This window comes from Rattus norvegicus, chromosome 3 (genome assembly GCF_021556685.1).
Source record: "Rattus norvegicus strain SHRSP/BbbUtx chromosome 3, alternate assembly SHRSP_T2T, whole genome shotgun sequence".
Taxonomy (NCBI): Eukaryota; Metazoa; Chordata; class Mammalia; order Rodentia; family Muridae; genus Rattus; species Rattus norvegicus.
Window position 1 is genome coordinate 7,759,523 of NC_141536.1, and position 13,820 is coordinate 7,773,342.

The 13,820-nt window shown below is 52.1% G+C and overlaps 1 protein-coding gene across 4 annotated transcripts in view; it reads right to left on the bottom strand.

Annotated features, from left to right (window-relative positions):
• Positions 1 to 556: 556 nt before the first annotated feature.
• Nacc2 (NACC family member 2) overlaps positions 557 to 13,820 on the bottom strand; it is a 66,440-nt gene continuing 53,176 nt past the window's right edge. For 3 of the 4 annotated variants that reach the window (XM_087651281.1, XM_087651282.1, XM_087651283.1), the window contains 4 exons: positions 9,467 to 9,631; positions 7,180 to 7,285; positions 6,543 to 6,640; positions 557 to 5,449 (listed from right to left, as the gene is read on the bottom strand). In XM_087651281.1, coding sequence (XP_087507407.1) covers positions 4,938 to 5,449; positions 6,543 to 6,640; positions 7,180 to 7,285; positions 9,467 to 9,631 — 881 coding nt within the window. In that variant the 3' untranslated portion in view covers positions 557 to 4,937. 4 annotated transcript variants of the gene reach the window in all.

The following is a 13,820-nucleotide window of genomic DNA, read 5'->3' on the forward strand; positions in this document are numbered from 1 at the left end:
TGACCAAAAGTGGCCCTGGAGAAACCCTCGCAGGCTGCAAAAACATGAGTCATGGGGATCGGAAGGTAGGGGATCTTCAGTAATAAGGCATACAGTCAGGGTTCAAGGGTAAGACCCCAAGGGCTGCTTCCAGGACCCTCTGAAGAGACTCACGTTAAAGCCTGGTCACCCGCCCCATCCCAGAGCCCAGAGTGAGTTGAGCCAGGACTTGAAGGCAGTGAGAAATGGGGAGAACAGCTGCCAGGTTCAGCCCGGATAAGCTCCACCCACATGCAGTTCCCCCTCTGCCCACTTGGGGGCAGGCCTGGCTAAGGGGAGGGGACAGAGGGAGCCACACATCCAAAAGTGGGCAGGAGGGCCAGGTGATGAGGAAGAGACATTTTGTAGACAATAAATTGAATAAAACCATGACTCAATCTAGGCAGTGGCACAGTCCTCCGTCTTTCAAATAGGGACTCGTCGGGGACAGGTAGCCTACACTCTTCCACAGCCAAATCTCTTCCCTTCTCTCCAATACTGTGTCCCAATCCCACTAGTCAAGCAAAGTGCAGGAAAGCAGGGTTTGAATTGACTTTATTATTCTGTAAATGTGAACTTTACAAAGCGTTTTACAATTACTGATGACATCCTTTGCCATGGATTTCCATGTCTGAAACAGCTCTGAGCGCCGGCTCACAGCTCTCGGGTTTCCCTGGTCAGCTTGCAGACATTGCTGTGGGTTGTTTTTTTTTTTCTTTTTTTTTTCTTTTTTTAAATTTTTTGTTGTTTTTGTTGTTATTGATACAATGTTTTCAGCCATGGCTACAAAGTAACAGTCTTGTCACTACAGGGTCACAGCACAGAGAAAGGAGGATGCTGGAGGGTCAAAAAATAAAACAAAACAAAAACAAACAAAAAAAACCCCACAAAACAAAAACAAAGCCTCCTCCTCCCTTAAACAAAAGAAAGCCAAGAAATGGTGTCTGCTCTAGCTCAGTGTGAAGGCCTCCTTAGAGGTAGGGGAGCAACTGACTTTATTATTTTCTAACAGTCATGAGTTATGATGCTACTTTAACCCCTAGACAGTGCCTTCAAAACAACCCTCTTCCTGGGGTCCTTTTCTACAAACATCCCACTGAAGGGATAAATGTTCTCCTTGAACCCAGAGCCACCCAAAATGTTCAAGTCAAAAATATTTACACATTTTATACTGAGTTCTCTTTTTGTCTGCTAAAAATAGTATTGCAAATTTTGGCTTCTTTTGACATAAAAATCACAATCGTGTGCAAAATGCTTGCAATGAGGCGGCCGATGGGACACAAGCAGAGGCTATTCAACCAGAACGTTTTAGATTCCCGCATCCTTTTCCTTCTCTAGGAAAACAGAACAAACGAAAGCGAACACCTTTGCCATTTTGAAACACTTCGTGTTGAGCCCTTCTTCCAACAGCACGGGCTGGGCTGCCTGACATGCAGAACCACACAGCAGCAGCACCATTCCAAGCAGTGGGTAAGGCTGAGATGTCACATGCTTGTCGCCATGCCAATTTGGGATCCACAGCAAGCAGATTCTAACAGGGTCTTTCAAGTTTTCAGCTGACTGACGGGCCACCTGCCCTTCCCACGCCAGCTAAGAATCATCATCTTTAGGGAACCCAAGCAGGGCACAGTGGGGCAGAGCATGACATGGGGTAGCACTGGACTTAGGAAGTTCCTGCTGTTGAACCAGGTAGCACCAGGCACCCCACAGTCGCTTGGAGGGAACTGAACCTGTCAAGCCCTCACAGGCCCTTTCTTCTGCCTTCCTCTAGGTTCTAAATAAACACCACACAGCTAGTTTTCCTCAAGGCCCACACCTTCAGTCACACCATGAAGGACCCCTCAGAGTCTCTCAGTTACCTTTCACACATCCACATTCAAGGGCAAAGTAAGACACCGAATCAGATGTTAGCTGAAGCAACTGGTATAGAAAACAATACAGAATTCAAGTACTGCGACAGCCGGGCAGATAGGCAGCCCCTCCCAGCTCACACTATCAGCCCTGTCTCTGGTCCCTTGTCCTGGACCTGCTGTATTCGTCCCAGCTGCCTCAGGGACTACTGTCTGCTCTGGGAGGACAAAAGAGTAACGGCTGGACCCAGCCTGCCCCAGCAGCTCCAACCTGATCCAGTCCCAACTGTCCTCACGGCAAAGACGCTGATGTAGCAATAGTTTCTACAATCGACTGTACATAGTATGTGCATATTGCTAGTAGTCAAGCTAGGAACAGAGGTGTAGACATCTGACAAATGCTGAGAGGCTCTCCCCTATAGGATCTGGACGAGTCAGGGTCACATGACAGGACAAGACAGCCCCAATTCTGGAATTAGTCATCTTGTAAACAAAGGAGGGGGGGTCTGGTTTTTTAAATTGGTTTTCCTTGGAAAAAAAATAATCAAAAGATGCTAAGGCACTCTGGAAGGCCCCTCGGAGCCCAGGCCTGCCACCTGCCTGCCTCGAAGTACATTCAGGATGCAGAGGGAGTGCCCCCCCCGCCCCCAAGCAGGTACAGTCATTGGCCATGCATGTCTGCAAACGCTCCCCACCACGTCCACCATGGGACACATTAGTGCAAAACGCTCTGCCTGGCCCACCCGGGGCACAGGGAGAGCTCGGAATCCATTCACATTTAATTAATATTATTGAAGTTTTACCTATAGCTCTTGCCTTCCTTACCCAGAACAAAACAGATGGCAATCATAAACACGAAGGGACAGAGGCTGAGGACATTGTGCTAGCCCGAGCAGTGCTCAGGCATTCTGTGCAGCCACCGTCTAATGGCCAGGGGCGCTCTCCCTATGCTGGCCCAGGGTGGGGACCATGCCCATCTTGGAGTGGAGGGATGAGAAAGAGCCCTTCTACCACCAACCAAAACAGGTGGGTTTGTCTCCCAAAGGTCCCCAAGGATGGTCAAATTAAAGTGCAAATTTGGGTGGGGGAAGCAGATGAAGGGATATTCCAGAGGGGAAGGGCACAGCCCTGCCCCAATCCTGCCATACTTTCTACAGTGCTATGGTCTTCACCCAGCACCAGGAGGGTTTGGTCCAAGTCACTAAAGGGCTGGCTCCAACCTACCTAGGGCTAAGATAGAAACGGGAGAGGTGAGAGGTTCATCTCTGGGCAGCTGCTTCCAGAGCTGGATATTGGTAGCCTCGGAACTAACTGGCCCTAGGAATGCAGGCCTTGCGTTACCAAGGAGCAGGGGGAGGGGCTCAGCTCGGTTCCCACAGTGCCCGCCATGATGCCCCTTTCCCTTCCCCACACCACAGGTCTTGCAGAGGAGGGAGAGGGAAGACAGGACTATACATGTATTCATATGTATACATGTATTGACATGTATAGTCAGCACAGTACGGGGTCTACCTGTGAGGCCCCCAAGACAGGGAAGTGCCTGCGAAACGAAGGCAACACAGAGGGAGTCTAGACTGCACCTCAGGTCTCCGATCCTCCAAATGGGGAGGAGACTGCTCAGCCTGTGGGCACACAGGAGGGGTTCAAAGGGAAGCAAACTCAAGATGTGTAGAGGGATGGGGGTTAGACCTTTCAAGTTGGTTAGGGTGTCCCTGGGCACCTCAGCAGCTGCTAGGTTTTGTAGGTGGGCAGGCAGTCCCCGGACAAGAGTTCAAGAGGAGACACTTGGGTAAGTGGCCTCAGGAGCACAGTCCACACTTAATTATAAAATGCCAGCTTCAAGCCCACCGGCTGTCCTCAACCCCTCCCTGCATCCTCATGACAGTCTAAGCTTCTGGTCCCCCAGAGATCCACGCCTGCCAACTTCCCTGGCCCCGGCACGCAGGGCCCATACCTGCCGCCAACCTCACAGGTACCCACAGTGAGCAGTGAGCCCAAGCCAGGAAGCAGTGCCCCGCTAGCCCAGTGTGGCTGTATACAGATAACTGTACTTCCCTGGGCCCCTCTGCCTCCAGTGGGAGGCCAAGGTGGGGCTGTGGGCATGAATTCACCAAATCCGCAGCAGGCTGGGGACAGGGACACTAGTCTCTCAATTTTTTTTTTCTTTCTTTCTTTTTTTTTTTTTCTCTGTTCGGTCTGAAAGTTTCCAAACCACAAACGAAATAGATCTGAACTAAACAAAAACAGCAAACAAGCAAAATCCCAGAGTGGCTGGAGAGGCAGAAGGTGGTGAGGGCAGCCATGGCCAGGGGCAAAGAGACCCTAGGGGGTCAGCAGGCCAGCCGCTGGGGGTCTGGGTGGAGCAGAGTGAGGATGCAGGTATGGAGGGGGAACACCTCATCTTTCCCCCACCCCCAGGTGACCAGCCACAGCTCCTGCAGGGACATCATTGGTCTTCCTGCGAACACACAAGCACACACACTCACTCTCTCTCTCTCTCTCTCTCTCTCACACACACACACACACACACACACACACACACACACACAGGCGGCTTCTAGGGAGGAATGAAAACAAGAGAAGTCTGGCCCCTGGGGGCCCAGCACTCCCCTCACTGTCGCAGTGGGGTCCTTGTGGGTAAAGCATGGAGTGTCATGTTTGCCCCTCCAGCCCCAGGCCACTGCTGCCCCAGCTTCTGCTTTCAGAGCAGGGGGAATAGGAAAGGTGGATGAGGCAGGGTCAGGGCAGGATATCAGGGGCCTGGTGGCCTCTTCTACCTCCCCAAGAAGGGAGAGAGAGCACTACCACGGGAGACTGAGCTGGGGGTATATCAAAAAGTTGCCCTGGGACCGTTGTCTCAGAGCTCGGCCAGTGGCCTAAATGTTTACAGTATAATGAATGCATTTGTTTCCTTCATCCATTTTAAATACAGGCAGGATAAAAATCACATTTTTGTCAGGCAGCAGTAGCAGTTCAGTAGGTAAGTGGCTTGATCACATTTGTTTGTATTAGTAACGCATGCAAGCAGCTTTAGTGCTCGGTCCCTTGTGAGTGGGCCCTGCCGGCCACTTACAAGGTCCCTGCATAGGTGCCCTCTGGCCTCCTTGTTGCTGTGGCCACTGGTGTCTGAGGCCTGCTGGAGCTGGTGTTGCCCTGCTCAAAGGCCTGAGGGGAGCTCTGGCCATCAGCAGGCAGCTGCTCGGGGGCAGCCACCTCCTGGATGACCGAGCCAGCCCCATCCACCTCCTCATTAGCCTCGAAGGCAGGGTTGGCCGAGGTGCTCAGATCGACATTCACAGCATCAGTTCTCAGAGCCACGATGGTGGCTGCATCATTTCGTCGTTCCGCATAGATGCGCTGCTCAAACACCTGGGAGGCAGCAGACGGGAACTCAGGGTCCAGGGGCAGGCTGGCAGCGGACGCACCCATGACGCTACGGTACATCTCCACGCCCTCTGGAAGCATGGACTTGATCTTGGGCAGCCAGCGCTTACGGACACGGCGAGCGTTGGTGCACATGTCGGCGGCGATCACGTTCATCTCGCTCTCTTTGAAGCTGGGGGCGAAGTTCTGACAGTACACTACATGGGAGAGAAAAGAAGAGCGGTAAGGGTAGCCTCTCCCTGCCTGCTGTGGCCTTAGTGTCCACAGAAGTTAAGATACCCAGGGCTGGAGGGTCTGCAATCTTGATTCTCACAGTGTCCCCTCATCTGAGCTGTCAATCCAGAAGTCACTTTTCTTTCCTCCGCCCGGGAGGCCCATGTGACTCTTTGGGGACAGTGTCTATAACAGTAAGGTAAGTCTGCTTAGGTGACCTGTGTCTAACCATCCCACCTCCCCCTGAAAAATGAGACAGGTCTGGTCCTCCCCACACGATCAGTTGGCTTGCCAACACCATCGCTGGTTTTAGACACGGCAGCCAAAAAGGAGCGTGGGTGTCCTCGTCAATGTGACAAAACAAAGCCTCTGCTTCCTAAGGACCTGGAAACCAAAGTCAGGCCTAGATCCCCACAAGCATCGACACAGAGCAGGTCCCTCCGAGCCCAGCTTAACTACCTTCCGGCCTCTCTAGATAACTTCATTCCTCAGGACTGTAACTCCCCTCTTCTATAAAACAGGAATGGTCTCACAAAGGGCATTTCTAAGTAAAAGAACAAGACGTTTCTTGGGCCAGCAGCCCAAGGCAGCTGTGCTCCGGGCCAGTCTGTATGTGTGCTGGGTGGTACAGCTTCTTCTGCATCTGAGGATACAGGGCTGGGCGGTGGCTTGCCACAGAGATGGACTGGGCTCCGCCCTACCACGCAGGAGCGGGAGGCAGAAGCCGGCCGAACAGATGGCAAAGGCTCAAAATAACCTCAACATGTAAATAAGGGGTTTTGTTCAAAAAGGAAAATTAGATCTATTTCACATATTAAAATAGTTTCGCAGCTGAATTCATCACACTTGGAAACCTACCAAGGACGTTAACACCTCGAGATGAGTTCTACTTGCTGCTCTTTTCTCTCTCCTGGTCCCAGCGCTGCAGGCCAAAGCAAGCACACAGGACAGGAACCCGTGGCCCAGAATGACCTGGGGGCCTTAGCCTGCCTCGAGTGAGATCTTATGTCCAGATGGGATTCCTAGAGTTTCCCGGGCCCACCCTGCCCGGCGAGTGATCCTTCACTGCCCACTCACGTTTCACAGCGTTTAGGACTCGGCTGTCCAGTGGCTTTCGGCTTGGGTCACTGGTGGAGGAGCGTATGCCCGTGCCACAGCTATTGGCCAGTGTGTTCCTGGAGGAGGGATGAGGCAGGAGGCAGAGTTGGCCCAGAAGTGACCCAAGGAAAAGGGCTCCCCGTTCACACACCAGGTGAAAGAGCTCAAATTCCCACACCCACCCGTGTCTCCCCTGCACTGTCTTCTGAGCCGTGCACAGTGTTGGAAGAAGGCCCCGTCTTCCTCTAAGGGAACTCCCATGAGTGGGCAACCTGAGTGATGAGACTAGGACTCGACTAACCCAGGCGCTGTCCGTGGGAGACCCTGAGTCAGCTAGGTGACTTGCTCTTCCTTGGGGAAGGGGCTCTCTTTTGACCCATGCACATGGTAGTGTACACATCGCCTTTCGCTTTCCTTGGGGAGGGGTGCACAGCTGGTACTTCTCCAGACTGAGCCCTAACCTACGAGGACCTTTCTGGAGCCTCTGTAGGGCATCTAACCCACATTTGTGGTAGGAAAAAGTGGAAGGCTGTAAAAGCTCAAACCATTCATGACCAAGCTGGCTCGCAGCTGGAGGAGAAACTCCGGAAGCTTCTGCAGCCTTCTAAACACCTACCTGTCGAAGAAGGTGGCCAGCAGCCTTCGCAGCAGGACCTTATGCTTCACTCCCGCACACAGGTGGCAGTTCATGAGCTGGCCACGCGTGATGTAGACCCCGGAGCCTAAAGCCAGCAAACACCAAGGCGTGAGGTCTTTAGCCTTGTGAAGTAAACCAGGGCCCATGACCTCTAAGGGAACGCCTGAGGCCAGGAAAGGCTGCAGGGGAGCCTAAGGAGGGGTGGGAGGTGAAGAGAGGCCTCTAGGACAAAAGCAATCTCAGTTCTCACCTGCGGGAAGACACTAGGCCTGGAGGATGCCAAGGCCAAACCTTTCCCTGTCATAGCCCCATCCTCGCTGATAAGACACCAAGGTTGGGGAAAGATGTGGCAAACCCCTTACCTTCAGCCTCTCTCTTTATTGTGATAAGGCCTGTGGGCAAGATTAGAGTTCCTCAGCCCTCGCCACCTCCTCCTCGGGAACTTTCTGGGGCTAGCTTTGGCTTTGGGTTTGTACCTTGTCCTTTTCCCAGACACCAAAGACCCATGGGCAGGAGTTGGGAGAGATAGACAGCAGTCTGGAGAATCTAACTGAGGTTTTCCCTGGCCCAGCACTGGCCTCTCTACCTCATGTGTTCAAGGAAGCGCTAGCTCAGGTGTGAACACGGAAGCCACTCCCAGCCAGAGGCCCCGAAGAGAATGACAATGTGCCAGGAACCCCTGTATAGTATAGGTGAGCAGAGGACAGAGCCTATGGAGATTAGAACAGCAGGATTCGGGGGTTCGGTTCACGCGGTGCTGCTACAGGTGAAGAGCCCATCACTTGACTGGAGGGAAGCACAGGCAGAAACAATGAGAGGTTCACCCAGACTGTGGCTCTGGCTATGCATTCCCACTTACTTACGTGAGCCCCTTCGTCTGATTTTTTTGTTTTGTTTTTTTTTTTTTTTTTTGTTTTTCAAGACAGAGTTTCCTTTGTGTCACCCTGGCTATCCTGGGCTAGCTCTGTAGGCCAGGCTGTCTTCAAACTCAGAAATCCACCTGCCTTTGCCTCCTGAGTGCTGGGATTAATGGTATGCGCCACCACCACCTGGTTGCTTACCTTGTTTCTGACAGAGCATGGGCTAAACCGTTTTGTTTCAAGACACGCTCTTACTATAGAGTCTAAGCTTGCCTTTAGTTCTCCATCCCCCCGCCTCAGCCTCCTAGGCATAGGTTACAGGTGTGCACACCATGCCTGGTTCTTGGAGCTTCCCATGAGTCCTGTCTATTAGGTTTTAGCAGGAACCTGTTCTTCTTGCCTGAGGAACACGTCTACCCTCTTAGAAGGCATCACAGCAGTCTGAGAGGCTTCCAGAGATTCTATTCTGCCCTAGGACTTGGCTGGAGCAGCCCTACCCCATACCACCCTGGAAACTACACTCCTGCTACCTACCAGAGAGCTGGTTGGTGATGAAGTTTCTAAGGCAGTGGTTTCCAGGAGAGGGGAACAATGGGACAGAATCTGAAGTTGCTGCTCTGTTACGAGAGTGGGCCTCAGGATGCTACCCAGGATGTGCCAGTAGAGGGTATCAAGACAGAAGCAGGAGAGGGTGGCTCAAAGGCAGAGCTAAGGTGCAGGGCTGAGGAACCTGTCCAGCTTGCTTAGAGCTTCCCAAGCAAACAAAAAGAGCAATTAAAGCCCAGGCATGGTGGCCCTTCAATCCAATCACCAAGGAGACAAGGCGATTTCTGTGAGTTAGAGGCCAGCCTGGTCTACATATCAAGTCCCAGGAAATCTAGGGCTGTATAGAGAGACTTCTCTCAAACAGGCAATTAAAGGAAACTGTGGGGGCCAATGAGGCACCACCCACTTGGATCTTGCTCAATACTGCCTTACAAAATGCAAGCATCCCGACACTTAAAGGGATGATGTTTGTGAAAAGGCGCTGGCCCCTACCTAGGGCTTTGGACTCCACTCTGCACTGTGCGCTACCGTTCAGACACTACAACCGAACACTGGGGCAAGAGAGACACTGGTAACTGTGTGACTTGGTTCTATCTGTGACCTAAATTAAAATGCATCATGGATATAGCCCCTGCCAATCAGGAGCCTGGCCAGCTCAAGGGACTCAATTAAAATGCTAAATTAATTCAATTGAATAACTCCTCTTAATGACACATTCTTCTAAAAGGAAATTAGAGGAAATTTAAGATGTTCTTTTTTTTTTCTTTCTTTTTGACTGATTGGTGATGAGTGTATTGTTCACAGGTCGGAAAAATACTGAGTAGGACATTTGCATATAGTGGTGGGTGGGGCCTCCTCACCTGCTACAAGCTCCAGTTTCTCTCCAGGATCGCCTTCTGAGTAGAGCTTGGGGTGGCAGCGGTACCCAATCTGGCTGATGAGGCTGGCTGGAAGTGCCACCAGGTCTCGACGGATGAGGACGCAGGAGCGGCTCTCCAGGGGCACTGGCTCTGGTTTCTCTTGCACTAAGGCAAAAAACTAACCCAATTAGGTTGGAGTCTGTGGGTGAACCCGTGCTGTTCGGTGGCTGTCCACTACATTCCCCAAGGCCCAGGTCAGAAGCATTCCCTATCAGCCTGGACCCATGCGTCTTCCTCCTCCACATCCAGCACTGTCCTGCAAAGATATCTGATAGCATGAATAAGATTGCTATGAGGAATGCCTGCTCATGCCTGGCAACAGGCTGCTGGGGTGAATGGTGCTTCCCAGAGGTGTTGGCCAACAGGCTATGGGTTGGGCGGGAAGTCGAGAGCTGAAGGGAAGGCCAGAGGGTATGTGCTGGAAGCAGGATACAGGAGAGACTGACCAGAGACCTTGAAGCTGCAGGTAGAGCTTAAACTCAGCAGCCTGCGCCTTTCAGAGTGAAGCTGCTGGCTCTGCCGTCAGGAAAACGCATGGAAGGAGGCGGCCAGCAAACAGAACAGGGCCCCAACCAGGGAACTGGGCTCTCCTCAAAGTGGCTTCATGCAAGAGGTAACCAGATGTGACTAGTTCTACTTAGCAGCCAAGGGGATAGGGATCTTAGCACAGTCCAGGATATATCTATCCTTTTGGACTATTTTGACCTGGCACAGGAAGTGTTCTTAAATATTTGTCAGGAGTAAAGCCAGGCAGTCTGGCATCCCTGTCTGGAAATGTTCTGGCAAACCACTTCTAGAACAGGCAGTTGGGCCTAAGAGCTCCTCTGTACCCACATCTCTGAGGCCACACCAGTGACACCCACCTGCCCACAGAGGCAGTCATGGATATGAGTGTGCTCCAGAGTACAAGATGCCAGCATCAACATCCATAAGGCAAGATGAACCGTCTCCTACAAGTCACAGAAGGCCTGGGCCAAGACTCCTTAATAAGGACAACTTGCTGGCCACCCTGTATGCTACAAGACCAAGGAGGACCTGTGGTGCTAACCAATCCTGCACAGTCTTGGTCCTCCATTCTTGCACTGCCCCTCCAGTCTCTCTCCCCAGGAGGCCTTGCAGTTGGGTTAGGCTTTTAGCTAGTCCTTGGTCCGTGCTCCCACAGACCACAGAGACTGGAAGAACCCATAGAGCCACTCTGCTCAGGGACCTCAGGTGACACATCACTCCTTCCTGTGTTCCCAGCCAGCAGTTCCCAGCTGTGTGTGTTTCTATGTATCTGTGTGCCTATGCATGTGTTTGTGTGTGTGCCCTACGTATGTTTATACATGTGTGCTTGTGTATCTAAGTGTCTGTATGTATGAATATGAGTCATGTCTACATTTGTATCTGGGCCTGTGTTTCTGTACGTGTCTGTGTGGTGCAAGTAGGTGTGGTGCAGGTTCTAGGACAGCTGTTGGCCTCACAGGCTTAGTTAGAGCCTGGCAGCTCAAGGCAGGTGGCTCACACTTAGATCTCGCCCTGAGACGGCTCCAAGAGCAGACACAGGTGCACCTGGTTGCTACAGCAGGGCTGGCTTCCGGCCCCTTCTTACAATGACTGCACACTAGGGACTCTCAGCCCTTCTCGGCAGGGGGCCACTGTGCAGGGGCCCCTTAAGGGCAGGTGGCAAGGGAGGGTCCTGCACGGGAAGGACTTGCTAGCCATCTTGACACCCTGCCCCTAAGAGAGGTGTTGGGGTGCCCATTCCCAATGACCAATATCTGGGTTTTGATACCCTAAGAAACAGTGAATCACTACTGGAGAATGCAGGAGGGGTTTCAGCCCGAAAGGTGGAGTGGAGAGCCCCAGTGTCTACAGTCAGAGCAGGGTGCCTCAGCCCCACTATTTTTTGATGCAGTTCAAAATAAGCACAGCTCTACCCGTGTTGGGTGGACGTCTTAGAGGGTTGCTAGACATGCAGAGAGGGCAGAAGCTAGGAAAATAGAAACTGCTGAGGTGAATACCCCTGGTACCAACTGGTGGTCAGACTAGCCAGGTGGCATTTCCCATCCAACAGAGCAATAAAGAATCTTTACAGCCCGGAATTACCCAGAGACTGAGGGAACACATCAAACAATCCGGATGGTATTTTAAAACATAATTATCCGCCCCCCCTCGCCCCGCCTGCTGTGATTACACATGCAAACGAACAGCGCCAACGCTGTGCGCTGTGCGTGGCATTTACATAAAGAGTGTTCACCAACAGAAATAATTCTCCATCCGCAGCCAGCGCTCTCTCGAGATGTTTTTCTCAACAGCAGAAGTTGTTTGTGCTCCACATGCACACCCCTCCCCGCCTGGCTCCCCAAGAGCCAGAGACTGTCAGCCCAGAGCCCCAAAAAACCTCTTCTATTTCTGCCCTGCCAAGTGCTGCATGCTACCGCCGCTAAAAATACACTGATCTGAGTCTTAGCTCATCTGCAAAGGTGCTCTGAGCTCTTCGAGTGCCCCGTCCCTTCCCCAAGTCCCCACATCACAAGCCTGAGTGGCTTCAATCACCACCTAGGCTACAGGGTGGTGTTATATCCGACTCTAGAGAATTACTCCCAGAGGAGACTGGACATTCACACATTCTCTCTGTCTCTCTCTCTCTGTCTCTGTCTCTCTCTGTCTCTGTCTCTCTCTGTCTCTGTCTCTCTCTCTCTCTCTCTCTTTGTCTCGGTCTCTCTCTCTCTCCCTCTCTCTCTTTCTCTCTCTCTCTCTCTCTCTCTCTCTCTCTCTCTCACACACACACACACACACACACACACACACACACACAGACCTCAGTGGGTTCTGATAGTATCAGGGTGTGCTGGAAGTCTTGTCTAGTCATCCCTGTGCCATCCCCCTCCCCCAAGAGGACTGTGAGCTGAGGGGAGATCCTGTGATCACATGAGGTTTCCTGTGTCCCCGTCTCAGTACCAGGAGACTTAAGTCTCCCATCATTCAGGACTGGTCCCAGTGGTATCAATGTCACTTCCACATTTCCCAGGCCAGGTGACAAGGCTCTGGTTTCTAGGACCGAGCACGGTAGGGCGAGGGCACGAGAGACATGGTCAGCTATGAAAAGCTGACTGACCACTGGCTGAAGTGGAGTCACTTCCTAGTCTTGGCAGAAAGCTCTGCTATAGGTGTCCCTAGACACTCAGGCGTCTCCAGGATCGGTGACCTATCTCCCTTGGGTTACACCACGGAAGCAAACTGGATACCTGTGGTCACATGATACCGTGGGTAGCATTCCAGGACCCTTAACGTGGCCACCCAGGAAGGCGGCTAAGTCAGTTATCAAACCCCATAGAATCAAGAAGAAAATGTGGATGTTGTGTAGGGAAGCTGTCAGTTTGGGAAGAGTTCTGTGGATAAGAGCAATGGCTGAACAGTATAAAGATGCCACTGAAAATGACTGCAAATTATCACAGGGTACTATAAGCACATTGAAAAGGAGGAGGCAGTGGCTGGACATGGTGGCTCGAGCTTGTGATCCTGACACTTGGCAGAGACAGGACCATCAGGAACTCAAGGTCATCTTCAGCTACATAGCAAATTAAGGGTCAACTTCATGAGGTCCCGTGTGTGAAAAAGGAAAGGAGCAGCAGCAAAGAAAGTACTTTGGGTGTAGTTTAGTGGTGGAGCATGTTTAGCTGGGATAAGGCCCTGGGTGCCTTTGCCAGCACCAGAAGGCGGCAGAGGAAAGTAGGCGGCATGGAAGGCGGATGGATCCCATTGACTGTTTTCTCCCCACAGGATCTGCCCTGGGGAGGGTACCAGCAGGAGCTTCCCTCTCCCCAGCCTCTCCTACCCCATCCACAAACGCCCTTGGATTCCCTTTCAGAAGCAGCATGACAACCCCACTGCTGGAACCCCATCAGGAAACCAGGCCAATGCAGACGGCTGCCAGTGGGCAGAGCCACTCAGGTCAGAGCTACTGCGCATACTAGATGCACACACCACCCCCTCGAAATTCAGAATCGGAAAACAAACCTTAGTCTTAACTATGAGTGGAGTAAAGGAGCCCGGGGTTAGAGAAAACGGCTGACTCACACCTCAGAAGACTCCCTGTACCTATACAGCTGAGTCATCAAGAGCACGGGGCAGTCAGACAGGCAGCTCATCACAGAGCCCCACAGACCACGCCAGTCAACCAGTCAGCAGAGCAGGCCCAGGCCTCTCACAGCCACCCCAAACCAAGCCAGGGCAGCTCTCAGTCTGTACAAATCCTTAAAAGAAGCAGAAACGTGAGGTTTGCAGAATGGAAACAAAAAACGAAACAAAA